Genomic DNA, 19,967 nt, shown 5'->3' on the forward strand with positions numbered 1-19,967 from the left:
ACATACGTGTTTTTCCTTCTTCTAGTTCATTCCAGAGCAGAGCAGCTTTGGATTTCTCTGAGCTTTTATTTTTTTTTTATTTTTATTTTTTTTCTTCCCCTGGTAGCTGGACTGCTGCCAGCGTCTTGCAGGGCCAAAGTTTTATCTATAGGGATATATTTTTTTTTTCAAACCAGCCCAGCTGCACGCAGACTGCCTGCAATTGAATCCACACTCCCGGGGCAAGCTTAACTCGGGAGAGGAGCAAGCGGCAGGGGTGCTGTTTGTGCCTCTCCTCCAGCTATTCCTGTCAAGATGGATTTATGACTTTAAAAGGAGTAAAGGGGGGGGGCGGCGTGGAAGGAAAATTGCCTACAGGAGCCAAAGCTTACACCACAGCCCAGCAAGACACATAAAGAAGCGGCTGGATCTCAAGGCATGAGCAGCTTTAAAAGTGGCACCCTGGGATCTGGTGGATCCTTGCGCGTAATATGACTGATCTTAAGCCTCTCCTCTGCCTTCACAGAGCCGAGCTTTTGGATTTAAGGTAGTTTGCCCGGGACCAGACTTTGCTATGTTGGCCAAGGCAGTGCTTTCTCTCGGTCTGTGGCTGCAGTTCGCTGCGGGACAGGACACACCTGAGAGAGGTGAGTGTCTGAAAAGGCAAGGTGTTCCCTTTCTGCTTTTTCCCCATTTAATATCTCCTGGTCCTTAAAGCTTCTCTTAAAACCTTTTCAGAATAAAAGCTGAAGTTACATTGCCGCTTTAGGTGTCTATACACACCTCTCTATATAGATAAAACATAACTATGCGGTACTTGTATGTTACTTTGCTGGCACAAGGACAAAACAAAAAAACCTTTGTAAAATTGCCATAGTAGAAAGAAATTTTATCTTGCTTGTTTCCAGTAGCGGAAAGGAATTTGTTTCAGAAACTTGCAGTTTAGTGCAATCGTATGGAGAAAGTCCTGACTCCTCACTGTTCCCTATGTACTGAGGCACACCGATTAAGAGAAGTAACAACAGCGATTGGTACTATACCTGCTGCCTTGTTCTCTTGCTAATCTCTGTAATTCAACCACTGTATTTCCTCTTTAAAATGCTTTCTCTTGGATACTGTTCCGGGAAAATGATTATGGGTCAGTCTCGCAGAACTGACAGTGGGGAAAGGGACGGGGAGGAGAGGAATGTCTCATTTCTGGTTCCTGCGCTGTCGTGCTGGGCAGAAGAAGTAGCCCACGACGTGATGGAGAAGCTGATGCAATTATTTTTGTCCTGCCTTGTGTTCAAAAGTAGAAAAAGGTTCTGTTCTTTGGCTGCAGGGACACTGCTGGCTGCATCTGGTTTTCACTGCACCTGGGAAATGTTATCCAGCGTGAAAGGAGAAGTGAACGTATTGTCTCTCTGGACAGGAGGTCCTCAGAGAGCAGCCCAGGCTGCTGGGATCTGATTCTGCTTCTGGTGTGGAGCAGACTGTGTCTATTGCTCAGATCCCCTTACAGGGTACTGGATTCTGTCCCTCGGTGAGACTGGCCGTTTCAGGAATGGTGCTGCTGCCTCTGGTGTGGTTGTGGCGCCTGATGTCCACACGGGCAGCAGTTATTCCTATTGTCCTGCATTTCTGCTGCCATGGAAGTGCATGTGGCAGCTCCCCAGCCCAGGCTGAAAACAATGCTGAAACCTTCAGGGTATGTGAAAAATCAAGCCGTGGCTTTCCAGGAGGATTGTGCCTTGCTCCAGAGGCAAAGCTCTGTGTGTTGTGTTATTGATGTGCTGGCTTTGGCTTGCTCGCTGCCGAGTACCCGTAGAGGAAAGGAGCCTGCCGGTCGGCAAGGTGCCCGTTGCCCAACAGCTTTGATGTGGGACCTTCTCAGCTCCTCCCAGGTGCTCTCTAAAGTGACCTTAAGCAAACAGCCGGTCTGGCAGTGCTCCTGGGCATGGGCTGGCTCTCCTCTGGAGGTGCTACAGTGGTGTGCCATCACCACACCACGAGAGGAACTGTTTGAGAGGTGAGGTGAGGATGCACGTTCATAACTCTGTTTCTGAGGGATGTGACTGAATGTGAATGATTGTGGCTTTACTCTCAGCCGCGGTGGACAAAGTGAGGAAGCTACTGAGTGGCCAGTGGTGCTTCTCCGTGCTCAGAAATGATGAGGCTTTTCAGGGCAATGGCTATTGACTTAGGGCTCCAAGGCACAACGTCAAGGCAAGAGCATCGCATGACCAGTTCCACCACTTTCCTCTTTGGGTCCAGATTCAGATCTGCTGCATCTGTGTAAAGTACGACCACGCAATAGTTTGGGCTTTGATAAATGAAACTCGAGTTGTCATTACCTGGTTACCCTGGAGTAGCATCAGCAGAAAATGATGGGGATGTTGCTGTCCCTGTGGGTGCAGCAAGCGACAAATAAAGACACATCCCATCCATACGCACTTTGTAGAGGGCCCTGCGCTTACTGATCTCTGAAGCACAGCTCAGTACCTGGCGTAATTCCACGATTCCAGGACCCTTGAGGCTCTAAATAAAAGAGCACAGATAGTGAAGCTCCTGAAAAGATCATAAGAGATGGCAACCCAGCTTCCTTCCTGCCAGAGGAATTTGTCTGAAGGGCCATTTCTCAACCTCCAGCCTGTAATCTGTGGCACGGACGAGCTGGAACCTGCAAAAGCAGTTTGGGCTTTTAGTCACACAAGTATATTTTGCTTGGTGGGGCTCAGCTCCTAATATAGACCAGTGATGTAGCCACCTCCCATGGCAAGGGCCTCTCTCTGATGTGGTTTTAAGTGTCAAACACCTCCTGGCTGGCTTGGTGGGACACCTCTCTTTCTGGGAGAGGTGGTGCCTTTCTCCTCCTGCCTCTCACTGTGATCCCAAGGGGCCAGAGGGAAGCACAAACCGCCTTCTTCAGCCTCCAAACCTGGATCCACTTGTAGTAGAGCTTTTTTTTTTTTTTTTTCCCTTGCATGGCCAAACAGCGAGAAGGGAAGACAAACATGGGATTTCAAACACAGTTAAATAAGACAGGACACGATCTTTTTTTTTTTGGCTGTTAAATCCTTTGTGCTCTTCAAGTTCCAAGTCCCCTGTAAATCAGGCGTGTGTTCAGGTCCCAGCTGAGGGTACAGGGAACTCTTGCAGCGGATGTCTCCTGTCAGCATCTCGGAGTTAGACAGGGAAGTCCAACCAGCTGTTCCTCTCCTGGAAAAGCCAAGTGTTTCAATAGGCAGCTCGGTGACTCCATGGTGACGTTTTGCTCCCATATCGAGATTTTTGGTCTGGGGTCTTCTGACACCTTCTTGGATTGTGTCTCTGTGTCCAGGCTGGCCGTTGACTGCTCTTACATTGTCGATTTGGTCTCTGCTGGGGGTTGTCGCCTCCTTATCTTCTGGTTTACACTTGTGCACCTGCCCTCGCTGGCAGAATGTGGGGAACTGAGAAGTCCCAGGTTTAGGGAAAACGCTACCAAAAGATCAATGTTTTCCTCATGCTAAAAGACTAAATGCAGCACCGTACCGGCTGCTAGGAACCTAAAGTACTAAGAAAATTAACTCTATTGTGGCCTAAAGGCTTCAGCAAATCTCTGAATCTCAAAATCTCAAAGTTCAAATTCTCTCTTATGCCAAGTAAAGCTGGGCAAACAGCATAAATCACACCATATGATAACCCTGAGTAATTTAATTAGAACTTACTTATTTAGGCTGAACAACTGGTATCTCTCAACTTAAGACTTAAGCAGAGCACAGGAGCAGCAACGACAATGAGGTCTGTGGAGTTATTCCTCAGCCCTCCAGAAGCAAAGGCTTGGCAGGGGAGGAGGCGGGGAGGTGCTAACGGATGCCCCTTCTCTCAGAATCCCACCCAAAAGCGAGAAATCTTCCCTTGGCAGCTTGCCAAGCAGCCGGTCTTCTTTTTGCTGTAAAGCAAGGAAACTGCTTGAAAACAGCAGCCGCTTGCGTAACGCGGGGATTTACTGGTAACGAATCTCCTCAGCCCCACCTCTGGCAGGGATGGCATGTTTGCGTTGGATGAAGGACAAAGAGCAGGAAGAAAGATGAGGGAATCGAAAACCTAAACCTGAAGGGAAGGACGACGGAGTGTCCGGTCCCTTTATAAGCGTTGCCCCGCTCCTGATGTGCAGTGAGATCCTTGGTCTAGATTTTTTTAGGGGTCCTTTCTGCTGACAAAATCTAAAGGGGAGGAATTTGTTTCCATCCTATGCAGGGCTGAGTGTCAAGTAGGGGTAACTGTGATGGTGTTTGCCTGTATGAAGGATTAGCTTTCTGCTCCACCCACAGGCAATCCTTTTAGCTCCAAAACATCTATACCTGCCCACCAGTTTAACTGCTGCTTTTGTTAACCAGTTGTTAACCAGTTGCTGTTGACCAGTGCTTTCTACCCTCCAGGCAGAACGTCGTGGTATCAAGCTGTAGCTCTTCCTGAAGAGCCTCCTAATTAACCCAGCTATTTCCAGCAATGTATGATGGGTCAAACCAGTGTTTAAAGGATGCTACATCTTGGTGCCCCAGAGCTGCAGGGCGCAGTCAGTGCAGTTTGATGGGGGGGCTTGTCTCTTGACTCTCCTTCGATGTTCTCCTCCTTTGAGCAGGTGTTCCATGCTGGTTTTCACCCATGAAGGTAGTCCTGGCAGTGGTGGGATTTTGCTTGCATCTTCGCCCTCGCGGTGAATTCCCAGTTCCCCTCCCGGAGTGCTGGTGCGTGTGACCCTGTTTCCCACTTGTGAGCGATGTCCTTTGGCCATTGATCCGATCCCTGCCCTGCCAGGGTCAGAAGCTTTCACAGATGTTTGTTGCAACACTGGGGTAAGGAGTGACGTTCCTCAAACTGGTGAGGAGCAGAGGGGAGAAACAGTGATTGAGCAACCCAGTCTGGTGGAAGGTGTCCCTGCCCGTGGCAGGGGGCTTGGAAGTAGATGATATTTAAGGTCCCTTCCATCTCTAGCCATTGTATGATTTCTTCCTGGGAGGCAGCAATCCTGTTGCCAAGATCTCTTGCTGTGTCTTGCCAGCCAAGTAAGTGGCTTGTACTTTTTCCAAGCAGAGGGGAAAGCACAGAGCAGTGGCTACATGTGTTTGACTTGCTTCATGCAGCCAGAAGCTCTAAACAAAGCCCTTGTTGCTCTACCCTGCTGGAACGCCGTTAGGAGGTAGGGAGCTCTAGGAAGCGGTGTAGGTCACAGGTTCAGCTCCACTGTGTGATGTGGTGATGAAACTGCGTGTTGCTATGGGCAAGCAGGAGAGCTCACTGGACTTCACTTTTATTTTCTGCCCAGCTCTGGATGCCAAGTTGCTGGGTGTGTGTGTCTGCAGCACAGGGCTGAGCTGCGCTGGGTCACGCAGAATTGGCTGTAAATCCGTGGAGATTGCAGGTCCCACTCGCGTCTCCTCCTGGCATCTCTTGTTTAGTCACCTCCAAGTAACTTTAATGTTCTCCATTTCTGTAACACATGCAATAAGCGCGGTCCCAACTCACATGTGTCCCTTCTGTCCCCCATCCTGTGGGCATTCCCAGCACACACATCCCTTTCTCCAGCGTTTCTTCCCCTGAGCAACATTCCTCAGCACACAGACATCAACATTTCTGCCACGGGACAGACCCAGCCGCTCTTGTCCTGGTAGCACAGGCAGGCATCTGAACGGTACCCAGTGAGGGAAGGTAATAGCAGGGTAAAGACTGTCCAAATGAAAACTGGACAAAGAGGATCAAGTTCCCTGTGGCTCAAGCCTGAACCGCTTTTCCACCTTCTGTTTTCCCCCTTGAGCCCCTTGTGTTGTGCCCTGAATGGCTGTGCTCTTGCTGGTTCGTGATCTTTTCTGGGCTCAGGTCATTAGGTTTCACTGTCAGGACGTGTGATCCACCCCTTGTACCCACACACTGATCCCCTGCCCTGATCCTTTCCCTCCTCTTGATTTTGCCATGTCCTACCTGCCTCTTGGCGTAGTGCCCCACTGCTCATCTCTGCCAGGCTCGTTGCTGTCTCTGGGCCTGCCTTGACATGGCTTTCTGCAGGGGGAGAACTGTTTGCATGGGCTGTCTCCTTGGAGCAATTAATTTCACGGGAGCCTTTCTATTCGGCTGTCTACTGCCTTGTGGTTTTGGCTCCCACTGGTGGCTCCAGCACTCACCCACCCTGTGCTGCACCGAGTCCGTCTGTGCTCCAGAGCCCACATTGCTTGGCCGTCCCACGTTCCCGATCCCTTCACTGATAGAGGACCCCAAATGTGCTGGCAGGGATCTCTGGTACAAGGTCTTTCCTCCCTTCTTGCACCTCAAAAGCCATCAGAAAGCAGGGTGATGCGTAAAAGAATTCCAAATCCATTATTGATATTCCAGCTATTGTAAATCTCCCCCTCTCTAGGAGTGGTAGAAGGAGAAGTCCCTTATGTGATTGCGCTTCCCACAGAGCAGTTTAATTGAAATGGTAAGAAAATGGGTCAAATGGAGCGGGACTCCAGGCCACACCTTCATAAGCATGTTCTGCCTGACATACTGCATTCTTCTGCACACATGGCTCCGTGCAGCCTTTTCCCAGACATCTTGTCCCAGAGCCCCTTTGAGGTGCTGCTCCTATGACTGTCTGGGAAAGGAGGTCAATGTGTATTCAGAAGAGCAAGAAAACATCAAATTAGCCTAGCTTTTCAAGAGTGATCTAGGGAGGAGTCCCTCCACTGCAGGCTTTCCTGCCAGCAGCAGCATAAGTCAGGGAAGCTTTCTGCCAATCGTGTGTGGACCGTAGCCTTCGAACCCAGAGGCAGCCAGTTCTGAGAACCAGCCACCTCTCCTGGGAGCTCACAGCCAGCAGTTTTTCTCATCAAGTTTCTTTATCATTCCTTTCTTTTCCAGATACAGCTCTTTTATTTTTTTTTTTTTTTCCAGGCACTGCCATTGTCAGAAGATGGGATAAATCTGTAAGTTGTCTCAGGCCCAAAAAAGTTGCTTCTCAGGCCCTTGGCAGTTGCTCTGGGTTTTGCGATCAACAGTTTGCCTCTTCCTCTGGGGCAGCCGCTCGTTAGCCTGGAGCAGCAGCTCTGGATGGCAGAGGCTGCTCCCTGGCATAGCTCAGGCTAGTGAGGAATGTTCCCAGCTCCTGGAACATGTCCACCTCAGAGCAGAAAGTACTCAGGATCAGCCTGGTGTTGTGCAAGATGGGGTGTCAGTGCAAGCTGATGTAGCTCAAAGGCATTATTTTCTGCACTGAGAGCGGAATCCAGGACTCGCGGGTTGTACTTTTGGCTCTACCCTGATTCCTGTGCTTCTTCCCACTGCTCTGGCCTTTCAGTTTCTCTGTCACAGGTTAATAATGTCACTGTGCCTGGAAAGACTGTCGTGAGGTTTCGTAAGTGTGGAAGTGCAAGGTGTGCTCTGGAGCCAGAGCTCCTGTTGTTCCCGCAGCGTCAGGTCCAGGGGCATCTCTTCTACCCTGCCTGTTCCTGCTCTGTTCCAGCCCCCTGTCCTCCTGCAGGACCTAAGCAGGAGGAGGTGAGATTAGTGTCCTGGGAAATTACTCCCTTCACTGCTGCCATGGTATTTTCTGCTCCCACATGTTATGCATCTAGACTGACTTTGGACCAGAGGAAGATCAGGCGTTCATCCTGCCCTCATTCCACGAGGAGCTGTATTTTCTCAGGAGTCAGGCACTAGCCTGAAGTCAGGCATGTTTCATCTCAGTTTTTCAGAGTCTTTTGGCCTGCCTCTCCTCTCCCATGACTGGCCTTTCTCCTCTGCGGGACACGGGGTCTGTTCTGGCTGTCCAAGTAGCCCATTGAACAGTAGGGATCATGCATGTGAATGGAAAAGAGGAAAAAAGCAGTTATTGTTCCTCCTCACTGTCTTTTCTATCTTTGCTCCTCTCCCTGCCCCTGGAGAGGTCACCACAGCAAGTAGGCGAGACGCATCTTCAGCCTCACTGCTGTTGGATGGCGATTGATGTATGGCAGCTACAACACTTGGGGGTTTCAATATTGTGCCATCGTTCACAGTGATGGACCAAGCACACCACCAGCGCTCAGGGCTGCTGCTGCTGCATCACTGAGGTGCTCCAACTCTTCCTTTGCACGTCTCTTACCCTCTTGGCCAACGTGAAACCCTGTGGGGTAGGTGGTGTGTTTGAAGTGTGCTGCTGAGAGGGTCCCAGGGGCAGATCAGCACAGGGCTGCTGTCCTGCAATGCCTCCAAGAGTTCCTTCCAGCTCCACTGCAGTGCTTTGGCTTTTCTCCTTGGGCAGGGTCTAGGTCAGGCTGAGCAGCCGTGACGTCCCAAAGTGAGACTGAACTCAAAGAAAGCTGTGGGAGACAAGTAGTCCAATAGAGGTCACAATCCTGCTGTTCATCTGGGTCTCTACCCAGCAAAATTCTCAGTGAATTCTGTGAATTGGCACCAGAAAACCAAGCTTTCCCAGCAGATGCCTGTGCAGGGATGGGTTCACACCATTTCACTAACGCACCTCCCTCTCTCTTCCCTTGCTAGGTCCCCAGCCATCTATTTCCAATTCAGAGGGGGACCTCCTCTTCTTACTGGACAGCTCTGGCAGCGTCTCCTACTATGAGTTTTCCAAAGTCAAGGAATTCATGTGGGATCTCGTGCGACCTTTCACCTTTGGCCCCAAAGATGTCCAGGCCAGCATCATCCATATCAGCACTACGCCCACCATGGAGTTCCCCTTTGACCGGTACCTGTCCAGTGGGACTCTGCGACAAGCCATCCGGGACACTCAACAGCTCATGGGCGACACCAACACAGGCAAAGCCCTCTCCTATGCCAAGGAGAAGCTCTTCAGCAATGAAGCTGGTGCCCGGCCAGATGTGCCCAAGGTACTGGTTTGGGTGACAGATGGTTTCTCCACCGATGACATCTCCGAACCCATGCAGCTCCTGAAGGACATGGGAGTAACAGTCTTCATTGTCAGCACTGGACGGGGGAACTACCTGCAACTCTCTGCTGCTGCCAGCCAACCTCCCGAGAAGCACCTGCACTTTGTGGATGTTGATGACCTACCCATCATCACAGAGGAGCTTCGAGATGCTATCCGAGGTACGGTGGGGCTGGGTTGGGTCACTGGTAGTTTGCAACAGGGTTGAGTATGAGTTAGCGTCTGGCTCTGCAGGACGGGTAGTATGTGCTACTTTAAGTATAAACCAAGGATTTTAGGAGGTCTGGGACAAATATCTTTATTCCCCTTGGAAGGTCCCATGACTGACTGGGACAAATTCCCTTCTGCAGACCTGCTAGTGAGCAGAACTTGTGTTTGTAATGAGTTGCTCAGTTGTTAATGAAGGAAGGAGGCTCAGGCAGCATATTGTCTGGATTCCTTAAAAACCCACAGGACTTTGAAATGAATCATGCAGGTCACAGACATCCGGACAACTGAAGCATGGCCTGAAAATGCTCCCACCTGCACGAGTTAATTGTTAACCAAAGGCTTCCCGAGCGGGCAGTGATTTAACTACAGCAAGAGGCTGCTGACTGGGGGAGCAAGGTGCCTGAGCCCCTTGAATTTGATTTTCACGTTCAGGCTGAATTTTTTTTCTCTGAAGCACTGTCTGGCTACGTGCCATCTGATGGAGGCGGAGGACACAAATGTGCTGAACGCACTGAATACATGAAACGGGACGTGTGTGCCTGGGAAGGGTTTGGTCCTGTCAGCTCCTTTAAAACTCTTCTCTAGGGCAGATCTGAATTCCTATATACACCATCCTGTGCAAGCACAGGGGCTGGCACACACCGACGTCTCTAACTCCTGCCTACAAGGGGCTGGCAGTTGTGTTTTTTTTTCTCTCACAAAGAGCAATTAAGGATGGTGGTTGCTGTCAGCGTTAAGACTGTCGGCGAGGAATGTTTTTGTTCCATAAATCCCCTGTTGCAACGTGTTCCGCGGCCGCCAGATCTATAGCCCGACTTGGCTAGCACAGCCCTTGGAAGGAAATCCCAGCCCTAACTTGTTAGGCTCAACAGGCCAAGTGCTGCCTCTTTGTTGCTTGCGTGGTTGTGGCGGTTGCTGTGCAGAGAGCAGGAACAACAGGCAGCAGGTTTGATTTTTCAGCGGTCCTGTTTCTGAAAGCATCCAGGAAAAGGGTCTGAGGAGACCCAAGGCCATAGCCTGGGCCAGGAGACAGGCGCTTGGAAGCCAGGAGGAATGTCTCATGCTAATCTGCATGCTGCACCGCACAAGGCATGTTCTTTCTGAACGCCATCACGGTGGGAGTGCCCGTGATTGTAAAGCCTCAGCCTCCCAGATGCCTCTGGATTTGTTTGGAAAGCTGAGGGAGTTACTATGACTTTGCAGACTTTCCATTCATTTTCTGGAGGTTCTCTCTCTATTGGAAATCCTGTTTTAATTCTCCATTTGGCTTCTGCTACGTGCGTTGGTTAGAGCTGGCTTTGGAGTGTCCAAGTAACCCTTTCCACAGAGTCCTCTGCATGTAGCAATTTCTTCCTATTTCCAAATATGGTCATTTGACAAATCTCACACAGGGACTATGTTCTCCTCCAGTCCTCCAACCTCTCCTGTAAGAGTATGGGGCAGTACCACCAGTCCTTCTACTGCACCAGATGCCACATGGACGCCCCCAGATGTTTCATTTCAAGTGGCTGTTTCAGCTTCGAGTGCATCCTGAATCCAGATGGTATAAAATAGCATCCCCAAATGAGAAATCACCTGCGTATCCTTGCAGCACAAGATGGTCTTGAAGATCATAAGATCTGCAAAGGTCATAAATACCCGGCTGTATTGCTGAGGGCAATATTCTGTGCATCCAGCAGGTCCAAAAGTTACTAGGCTGGGATTTTAATGGAAGGTGAGATTTCCACATGAATCCAGGGGCTGGTGCTTTAAGCAAAAAAAAATTAAAAATATCCAGACGATGGTAACACCACCTGAGTTAGCCTTAATAAAGCCACATATGTCCACTCTTCCCTGCCTGGAGGAGGCAGCCCTCACCACCACCCTTCCTGTTTCTGGCCCCTGGGATAGCAGTGACAGACAGGATCCTTGGCAAGCAGAAATGAGACCTTTCCAACTCTGGAATGGCCCAGACTGGTTTCATTACCTCCACTATCTTATCTTCATCTCTTGCTACTGTTTTTTAAAAGCCTTTTGTAGGTGCACAAACAAGCTTTGTCAAGAGTTTCTCTCCCCCCTCCACCTCCCGGTGGAGGCAGACCTGAAATAGCTGCCGTAAGGTTGCTCTGCAGAAGGGTGCAGGACAGGGAGTGTGGATGGATGTGTACGTTCACTCCTTCTCTTTTTCTTTGGCACGTGCTCCCGACACAGTGAGTCTGCAGAACGCAGCAGGCTACAGTTCCCGTGAGTTTTTACCCTTTTTCCTCCATTTCTCCCTCTTCTCCCTGCCCTTCTGAGGGGGCGAAGGGGGAGTGAGCGAGTGGCTGCCTGGCTGGGGTTAAACCACAGCAGCCTAATGCAAAAGATTATCTTGCCGCTTCCCTCTGGGAAAAGGAGATCCTGTGAAGCATACCATGAGCATCTATTTTCTGGGGCTTTTTGCCCTCTTTACAACACGAGGCATCTGTGATCTGGCAACGAGAGGCAGAGCCATTTGCTGCGGGTTCCTGCAGCGTGTCCCTCAAGTGTTTCACCCTCTCACTTTAATCTGCCTGATCTATTCACGGTGCCCCCAGGCCCTGCCTCCAAGCTCACTTATTTCCATTCCCTGAGCTTTTGGCAGGACTTCTGGCGCTGAGGCCTCTCCCCTGTTCCCTGTTCCTTTGTGGCTTGGCCAGTGGTAGTCGCGGGGCTCACGGAAGGGTGCAGCATCCCAAACCCCGTGGTGCTGTCTCCTCCGAGCTCCGGCCGGGTGGAGTGCTGCTGGCAGCGTGTGGGGACGGGAGCGGGCAGGGAAACGTTCCTGCCCGCCTGGGAGAGCCAAGGAACAGCTCAGAGGAAAAACTGAGGCTGCTTTCTTTGGTGCGGGGAAGTTGGCAGGGACTGGGAGCAGCTCGGAGGAGGAGAGCTGATCTTCTCCCCGTTAAAGGACAAGTCTGAGAGTGCAAAGCTGTTCCCCTGCGGGTCTGGGCAGACTTTCGTGCCTCCCTTTACCTCTGTGTAATGGGCAGCCCGTGAGAGCTGCTTACAGCGCTCTGAAGTACTTAAGTTTGAGCTGGAGGGTACTATGTTTCAGGCTTAACACTGCACAGAGCAAATGCACTTCTTTAAGGCTCAGGGTGCTTTCCAAAATCCTTTTTTTTTTTTTAAAAAAAAGAGCATCTCTATGTCTTTGTATGCCACTTCTCTGGAGCTAGAGACAAAGTCCTGTGTGTTTCCGCGCCTCTGAAAGACCAGAGAATGGTGGAATTCTGCCCAAGATGGGCTCAGGAGGGTCAAGTAGCAGAGGAAGGTGGGGGAACTGCAGAGTATCCGAAGAGGTATTTGTGTCTAGAACTTAAAGGTAGCACAGCCTTGAAGAGAAGCCTCTGTGCAGGGGGAGAGAGAGGGGAAATAGCTCGAGAGTGGCTCTGAACGCAGAATGTCACAAAACAATGGAGCTCTGTGAAACACTGCAGGGAGTGACTTCAGCTGGGGTGAACGCTGCCGGCTCAGCAAACGCTGGGCTGTCCCCAGTTGCTGCCCCTTCTTCCTGGACAAGGGGTACAGGCCAAGAGCGGGGAGAAATATGTCTCTTCACACTCCGGGCTGCTTCACACACATGAAAAAATTCAGTGGTTCGGTTTTGCTGGTAGGTGATTTCCACCGGGAGCTCGGGATGAGTTGACCCCAGGCGTTTCAGAACCTGAATTCCGTCTCCAGCTCTGTCATGGGCAGTGCCAGCGCTGCTTGCCATGTTGGGTACGTGGTAATGTCTTTCCGGGCGTGGGAAGCTGCTGTTTGGGCAGGCACAGTCACTCCCACACATCTGTCAGGCAGTAGCGGCTGCCCAGAACTTGCTGAACCTCTCCAGATTAATTCCTGGTGGCAGAAGGCAGGCTTGGGTGGGCAGGGACATGGTTCCTGCTGTGCCAGGACTCTCTGTCACAGCAGATATCAGCACCGCTTGGCCTTAGCGCAGAGGACGAGGTGCAGAGAGAATGGAGAGGGGAAGCTGAGGCTTTGCAGAGCAAGTTAGAGGTTTGTGGCAAGCTGGTTTGAGGCTGGACATGCCTGGGAGGCAGGTTGCAGTAGTGTTCTGGAGCTGAAGCCTATCGTGCAGATACACACGAGCAATTGCTGTAGCCAAAATGCCACCTCATGGCGGTTGGGACACAAGCATTGCCTTCGCAAGTCCTGTTCAGTGAAAGGGTCTTGTAGGAGTGGTGTGAAAACCCAAACTGCTGCTTCAGTTGAAATGTGCTTCACCTGTTTTTTTAGCTTTATGTTTGTCTTCAAGGATTTGGCTTTGTGTTCTTGAATTTTTCAAAGAGGGTCTGGTTCGCTGAATTGCTACGGAGCAGCTTGGCTGCCCCTAGGTGACTTCAGGTGGCATCCAGTGCTGCTGTAGGCTACATCTCCCATCCAGAAGGGCCTCTATTTTAGATGTGCCATGTTCCGTGCATTGATGTCAGCGGTGATTTCTTGCTACTGTTTCTCTTCCAGATGTTATCCACGCAAATCAGCTCCATGCAGTAGATATCACTTCAAGCAGCTTCCGTCTGGTGTGGCCCGAACTCCTGTCCCAAGAAACTGGCTACTACACCATAGAGTATGGCCCAACAGATGATCTAGCAAGGAAGAGGACAAAGCAAGTGTCTGGGGCTCACACCAGCCTTGTGCTCAGCAACCTTGCACCAGAAACTACTTACGAGGTGGCACTCATTCCTGAATCCAACGTCCACTACTTCCCTCCCCAGACAACAAGGGTTACTACACTGGCAGGTAAAACGTGCACAGTTGTGTCCAAGGGGGAAGTCTCCACCGTGCTGAGCCTCAAAGCAAAGGGGACAGCCCTTGGTCTGCATCCCACAGCCTCATGGTCTGGTTGGAGGAGGCAGATGGTTGTGGTCAGGATAGAATGTAATGAGCTGGCAGCTCCTTCCTTAGAGAGATGTCCTGGACTGCCCAGAACAGGGGGTCAGGTCTGATGGGAATAAAGATGCCCTTCCAACCTTCAAAATCTCTATGAATCTGGAGGAAAGCAGAGCCCGCTGCCCTGGGAGAAGACGGCAAGAGGTGCAGCTTGCAAGTATTTAACAGGGCTGAGGAGTAGAGCCCGCTGGGGGTAAAGCACAGGCTGCTGCACTTACTCACTGGCCCAGCACGATGGTCAGACAGAAGCAGTGCTGCCTTGGGTGGGTGCGTGGGTGCAAAAAGGGAATTTTGACCTTCATAGCTTAAACAGCTGCTATGGGAAGAAGAAGATCCCTGGCTCCTACCTGAAGCTGCAGGTGCAGCTGGAGGAGAGCAATGCTCTTGAAGGAGGCTCATGCTGCTTCTCCAGGCAGGTGGATCCACTGCTGGGGAACCCCTGCGTAAGAGGGAAGGAGATGGGGAGCGCTCAGAGCAGAAGCCAGCCCCTCTGTGCAGACTGGTCATTTGGGCCACAAGAATAATTCGGATTTATGCAGGAGAGCAACACACAAAAAAGTGGCCCACTGAAAATCTGAGCAGGGGTGACAAAGTCAGGATGAACTTGCATCCAGTATTAATTTTCTGCATGCAAGAACAGTTTGGGCTGGTTTTGGCTGCACAGGTAGAGAAACCATTTCCTTAGGGCTGAGCTGGGCTGTGCTGACTTGGATAACTATCACCATCCACTTGCTGGATGGATCTTCTTCCACCTCCTGGAAGCCAAATATGGTGCAGGTCAGTTATGCTCCTCTGACAGCATTCTTATGCCTTGAATTGCACACCCACTCACACCTTTTTACGTTGCTTTCAGAGGAAGTAAGCCCAGCTCAGGTTCTCATCTCAGAGTCTGGGCCACACAGCTTCCACGTTAGTTGGGCTCCTACACTGGAGAGCGTGGTGGGCTATCAGATCCTGTACGGACCTCTCCCTGGGAACTCGGTGAAGCTGCTGGAGGTGGATGGCAAGCACAACAGCACCACGGTGGAGAATCTGGCGCCCAATACAACCTATCTAGTGACAGTGACTGCCGTCTACAAATCGGGGAAGGAGAAGTCCCTGTCAGCTAAAGCATGCACTCAGGAAGGTGAGTGAGCAGAGCCCTGCTGATAGGAAACTCTGGGGGCACGAGGAGTCTGGTTTCTTCGCACAGATCCATCTGCCTCTAGGTGAAACCAGAGAACTCAGCCCAGTTACTGGGGAGGCATGAGAGAAGGGGAAAGCTGCAGCTTCTGATGAACAGCACTTATATGCCATTAGGATGTAGTGGATGTATAAGGCATAAGACTGAAAAGAAATCAGACACACAAAACATGAGTGCAATTACGGGGTGTGTACTGCCAAGCTGCAGGTGCAGGCACAAGCAGAATGGACTTGGAGATCCCTGGATCTCCCTAAACAAGAAAGAAAACTGCCTTTCCCTCCCACCTCCTCAGTGTCTCTTCTTTGGTGTGGCTGGGCATCTGAGGGGTGGAAATTTCACCAGCAGAAGCTTCTGCTCTGAAGAGGTACCTGTAAAGGTATCGCAGGAGGCAAAATCTAGCTCGCATCAGGACTCGGGAGCGAGGAGCTCCGAGAATCACAGCAGCTGAGGGTGTGGGAGGTGGCCAGCCAGCATCTAACAGTGCCAACAAAAGTGTTTTGTGCTGGTACCAGGACAAAGTTAAGGGCTAATTAGGCTGAGCTCCTCCATTGTGGAGATGTAGATGGACTATTGCGTGTCTACAGCAGAGAAAGACCAGGCTGGCTGGCAACCCCATCTCAGCAATCCCCTCCAGAGGAACAAGGAGCTCGGTGGTAAGGACCACTCCATACTAATGGCCCACAGTAACATGAATCTTCTTTCTCTAGAGGGCTCCAAAGTGAGGCACCTTCGCTTTGAAGACATGGGCCCCAACACCCTGAAAGCCTCCTGGGACTCCGCCGATGGCAAAGTCCTTGGTTACAGAGTCAGATGCCGGCGGCAAATTGGCCCTTCCTCTGTCCTCAGCGTTTCGCCACAGATCCACAGCGTGCTCCTCACGGACCTGGCTTCAGGCACCACTAACAAAGTGTGCGTGAAGCCCGTGTACAAGAACCAGCCGGGCAAGCGGCTGTGCCGCATGGTGCACATGCAGCCAGGTGAGCTGGGGCCCAAGGCAGAGTCCTGGGGTGCTTTAGGCAAGGGAAAGTGTCCCACAAGGGCACTGAGACCCAACACAGAGCCGCCCTTGTGGCTGAAATACCCCCAGCTCATCAGCTAGCCTGACTTTAGGGCTTCATCACAGCTGCCAGCCCAAAAGGTACTGTCCAAAGATGGGCTCTTTTCCCCATTTTTAAGAGCAATGCTCCTCCTAGTGGCGTTATGTTTGGAGGTGGGAGGAAAAGTGTGCAGTGGAGACAGTCCTGCGACTACTTGGGGATAAGAAGGGCGGGAGGACTGCTAACAGCTGGCATGGGCACTGGAAGCGCTCTTTAAAAGTCATTTGAAGTCTTGGCTACTCCACTTTTCAACGTGGCAGGGACAAGCTAAGTATTAAACACAGCTGCTAAGGCACACCGCGTCTGCTTCCCTCCTTCCACAGCCCAGAAGCCACTTTCTGTCACGAAACACAAAGGCATTCTTGTGAAGGAAGAGCTAAAAAGCAGCTGCGTGACATTGCAGAAGCAGAGCCTTTTTCCCAGCAAGAGGCTGGGGCAGCAGTGAGGGTGCCCACAGGGAGGAGATCTTTGACTCATCAGATTCGGAGAACTGGTGGACAAAGCTGACATGATACTTTTTGTGTTTTTCCCAGCTACAGAGGCCCAAGGGTATAAGCACAGACAGAGAGCATGAGACTCTGGAGTGAACTGGTTCCCGGCAGAGCAAGGAATCTTGCTTGGACAAAGACTTGGACAAAAAAAAGGAGGGATCAGGGGAGGAAACCAGAAAGCTCACAGATCATCTCCCAGCCTGCACTGTCCCTGGAGGTGTCCTGGTTGTCCAGCCGCAAGGCTGTCCTCAGCCAAGTTCTCCCAAAGCCTAAAGGTCTGGCTTGGCTGGATGGAACACCCAACCTGACTAATAGATCCCCAATCTGTACCCTCTTTTATATAAATACCCCTGACAAATAACAAACCAAAGGCGAAGTGATGAATCCTCACTACTGCTTGCTTACCGCCTGTTCTCTATTTATTAAATGTTGATACAGTTTTGTTTTTGCAGCTTATGAGTGTGTTCAGGACTCGGCTGTTTGCTGCCCTGGCCTTTCATTCTGGGCACCTGCACTCAGAAAAAAAGACAACGTGCGACCAAATCCATTCCTGCTGGCAACAGCCACTGAAACTGATACACTTGACAAAGAGCAGCTTTCCTCCAGCTCACCCAGTGTACTCAGCTGGTAGCTCAGATTAGGCATCCCAAAAGTATAGCATCTCAGGGATGGAAGGGAAAAGCGTTAGGAGAAAGAGGAATCAAATAAAACAAAAATATGCAGCTTGCAGTGGAGATTGGGTCAAAGCCACCAGGATTTCTGAGAAGAGGAAGAAAAGAGGACGTTAACCCACTTGGCCTTTGGCCAGGATGTGGTGACACTTCATAAAAGACATCCTGCCTTGTATAAAGCGCGGGGGCAGTGTAGTGTTCCCAGATGGTCTCTGGTTTATGGCAGAGCGTGGTTGCTGAACTCTGAGGAACGGAAGGGTAGGGCCATGCCTGGCCATGGCTGAGGAGCACTGCCAGGGCGCTCCAGCAGGAACATTTGCCCACCGTCCGCCTGCTGAGTTCTCGAGTCTCACCAACACTCCCTCTGGCGCTGGTGTTAAAGTCATCTGCTGCAATGACCAACAGATCCCAGCAGGACCTCCAAGGGTTCAGTTCCCCCAGGTCATCTGCCTTGGGTTTTGGGATCAGTCTGAGAGAGCAGGAAACTCTAAAACCTGGGAATTGGCTTCCCGGCAGCTTATTCTAGAGCTTTCAGCTGAGCTCAAGGAATTAAGGTTAAAGTTAGGGTTAAGTCAAGAAAAGCCAGACAGCAAGACCATCTAAAGCAGTTACTGCTGTCTCTCATTCAAATACACAACTCCTTCTGTCTGGATCATGACCACTGAATTGCTGTGTGTACCTGCCACCAGTCTCACCAGACCGGGCGTGAATTCTGCTAGCAGAGAAGCTATATGGAGATTAATTAGCCTGTTCTGTGACTAATTATGGGCAGTAAGTCTCCAGCACTATCATTCCAGGCTCTATCCTCTGCACTCTGAAAACACCTAGCACACTTTTAGTGTCTTGTCCTGGGCTTCCACCCATTCCTAAGCTTGAGCTACACTTAAAAATCAGGTTTTTAGGGGAGAAGAGTAAATTTGATTCATTCCCTTTGGTCCCAGGCTTGAATTTGCTGTCACTAAACTACTCTTTGGAAAGGGTAGCTGGAAAAAAAACACTTTAATACCTAGTGACAAAGCCATTGGAGCAGTGTGGTTCCAAAATTCAGGGCTTAGGGCTGTAAAGAAATGTATAAACTTTTCTGGTAAGAAATGCCAGCATCAGTGGGAACACCTTCCTTCAGTAATGCTTGCTCTATTTTAAATTTATTGCTTAATTGTCCTATGTGAGGAACTTTGTTTTTAAAGCTGTGCTGTATGTTGGAGACCCCCCTGTGCAGCATCACTCCATTAGCTCTGCTTATGGACTCCTTAAACCAGATCCTGTTGGAGCCAAGAGGAACTTTGTCACTGACCTTGTCTCCCGAGTGCCGAATTTGTCACGTTTATGTTTATGGAGCATTTCCCCTGGGCTGTCATCTTATAGGGGAGGAAGGGAGAGGAGGGAGGCGAGTCATTCATTAACTCGATAAGAAGATTTCATATGATTTGTGGTCTCCTTTGGAATGTGCATTTGTGACTGATTAATCTTAATGGAGCCTCTGTGCTGACGGGGGAAGATCAAGCCTCTGGAATCTCTCATGCAATAAGATAATCTTGTTCGTTCTTGCTGTAGGGCAGAAATTAATTTTGCACAATTCCCTGCATAGTTTACTAATACATTAATGTGTCATTCCCCCCCCCCAATTGTAATGCATCCTTTTGAAGACAATTAAATATACAATACAAGAGCTATTGAATGATTACTTCATTCTTGACGGCAGTAAGGGCAAACCTGTTAAGTGTGGCTTTTGTTCTAACGAGAGGTATGGGTCGAAAAGCTGGTATTTATCTCCATTTTAAATGGCTGAAAAGTAAGCATTCCACTCATGACTTCATAGTCTCGTTACGTGGAACTTTACTTCCCCAAAAAAATGTTTCAGAAATCATAGAATGGTTTGGGTTGGAAGCATAAACATTGCCTAGCAACAATTAAAACAATATGCATTATTGACATTCCTGTCACAGCAATCACTAGAAAGAAAATTAACTCTTTCCCAGCTGAAACCAGGGCAATTCTACATATTACACTGCTCCGTGCTGCAGGATTTTACATAAAATCAGAGAATTGTCGAGGTTGGAAGGGACCTTTAAGATCATCGGGTCCAACTGTTATCGCTGACAAACCCACCGCTAACCCATGTCCCTCAGCACCATGTCTGCCCAGCTTTTAAATACCTCCAGGGGTGGCGATTCCACCACTGCCCTGGGCAGCCTGTTCCAAGGCTTGACAATCCTTTCGGTGAAGAAATTTTTCCCAATATCCATCCTAAACCTCCCCCTGGGGCAACTTGGGGCCGTTTCCTCTTGTCCCATCGCCTGTTCCTTGGGAGAAGAGACCGACCCCCGCCTCTATACAGCCTCCTTTCAGGGAGTTGTAGAGGGATAAGGTCTCCTCTCAGCCTCCTTGTCTCCAGGCTGAACACCCCCAGCTCCCTCAGCCGCTCCTCACCAGACTTGTGAGCTTTAGCGAGTTTTCTGCCTTTTACAGCCACTTTCCTTCTTTTTTCCTCGCTCCCCTTCTCTAGCCGCTTCATTTGCCCCCCCCCCGCGTTACTAGCCGTTTGAGCGGGAGCAG

General features: G+C 50.4%; 1 protein-coding gene across 3 annotated transcripts; it reads left to right on the top strand.

Moving 5' to 3' along the window:
* Window positions 1-302: 302 nt before the first annotated feature.
* On the top strand, window positions 303-19,076 carry VWA1 (von Willebrand factor A domain containing 1). 3 transcript variants are annotated; one of them, XM_074161721.1, is made up of 8 exons: window positions 303-397; window positions 444-465; window positions 506-626; window positions 8,464-9,027; window positions 13,541-13,819; window positions 14,823-15,095; window positions 15,860-16,129; window positions 16,783-19,070. In XM_074161721.1, exons 3-8 carry the CDS (start codon window positions 554-556, stop codon window positions 16,821-16,823), a joined length of 1,500 nt encoding a protein of 499 aa, XP_074017822.1. In that variant the 5' UTR covers window positions 303-397; window positions 444-465; window positions 506-553; the 3' UTR covers window positions 16,824-19,070. The 3 variants fall into 3 exon arrangements, with proteins under 3 accessions (XP_074017822.1, XP_074017823.1, XP_074017824.1); XM_074161722.1 differs by lacking the exon at window positions 444-465 and having other exon boundaries at window positions 303-317; XM_074161723.1 differs by having other exon boundaries at window positions 390-626; window positions 16,783-19,076.
* Window positions 19,077-19,967: the final 891 nt, after the last annotated feature.

This window comes from Numenius arquata, chromosome 20 (genome assembly GCF_964106895.1).
Source record: "Numenius arquata chromosome 20, bNumArq3.hap1.1, whole genome shotgun sequence".
Lineage (NCBI taxonomy): Eukaryota > Metazoa > Chordata > Aves > Charadriiformes > Scolopacidae > Numenius > Numenius arquata.

Coding starts and splice junctions, on each gene's coding strand:
- VWA1 (XM_074161722.1), top strand. Junction 627..8,463: donor ACAGGACACACCTGAGAGAG/GTGAGTGTCTGA, acceptor TTCCCTTGCTAG/GTCCCCAGCCATCTATTTCC. Junction 13,820..14,822: donor AAGGGTTACTACACTGGCAG/GTAAAACGTGCA, acceptor CGTTGCTTTCAG/AGGAAGTAAGCCCAGCTCAG.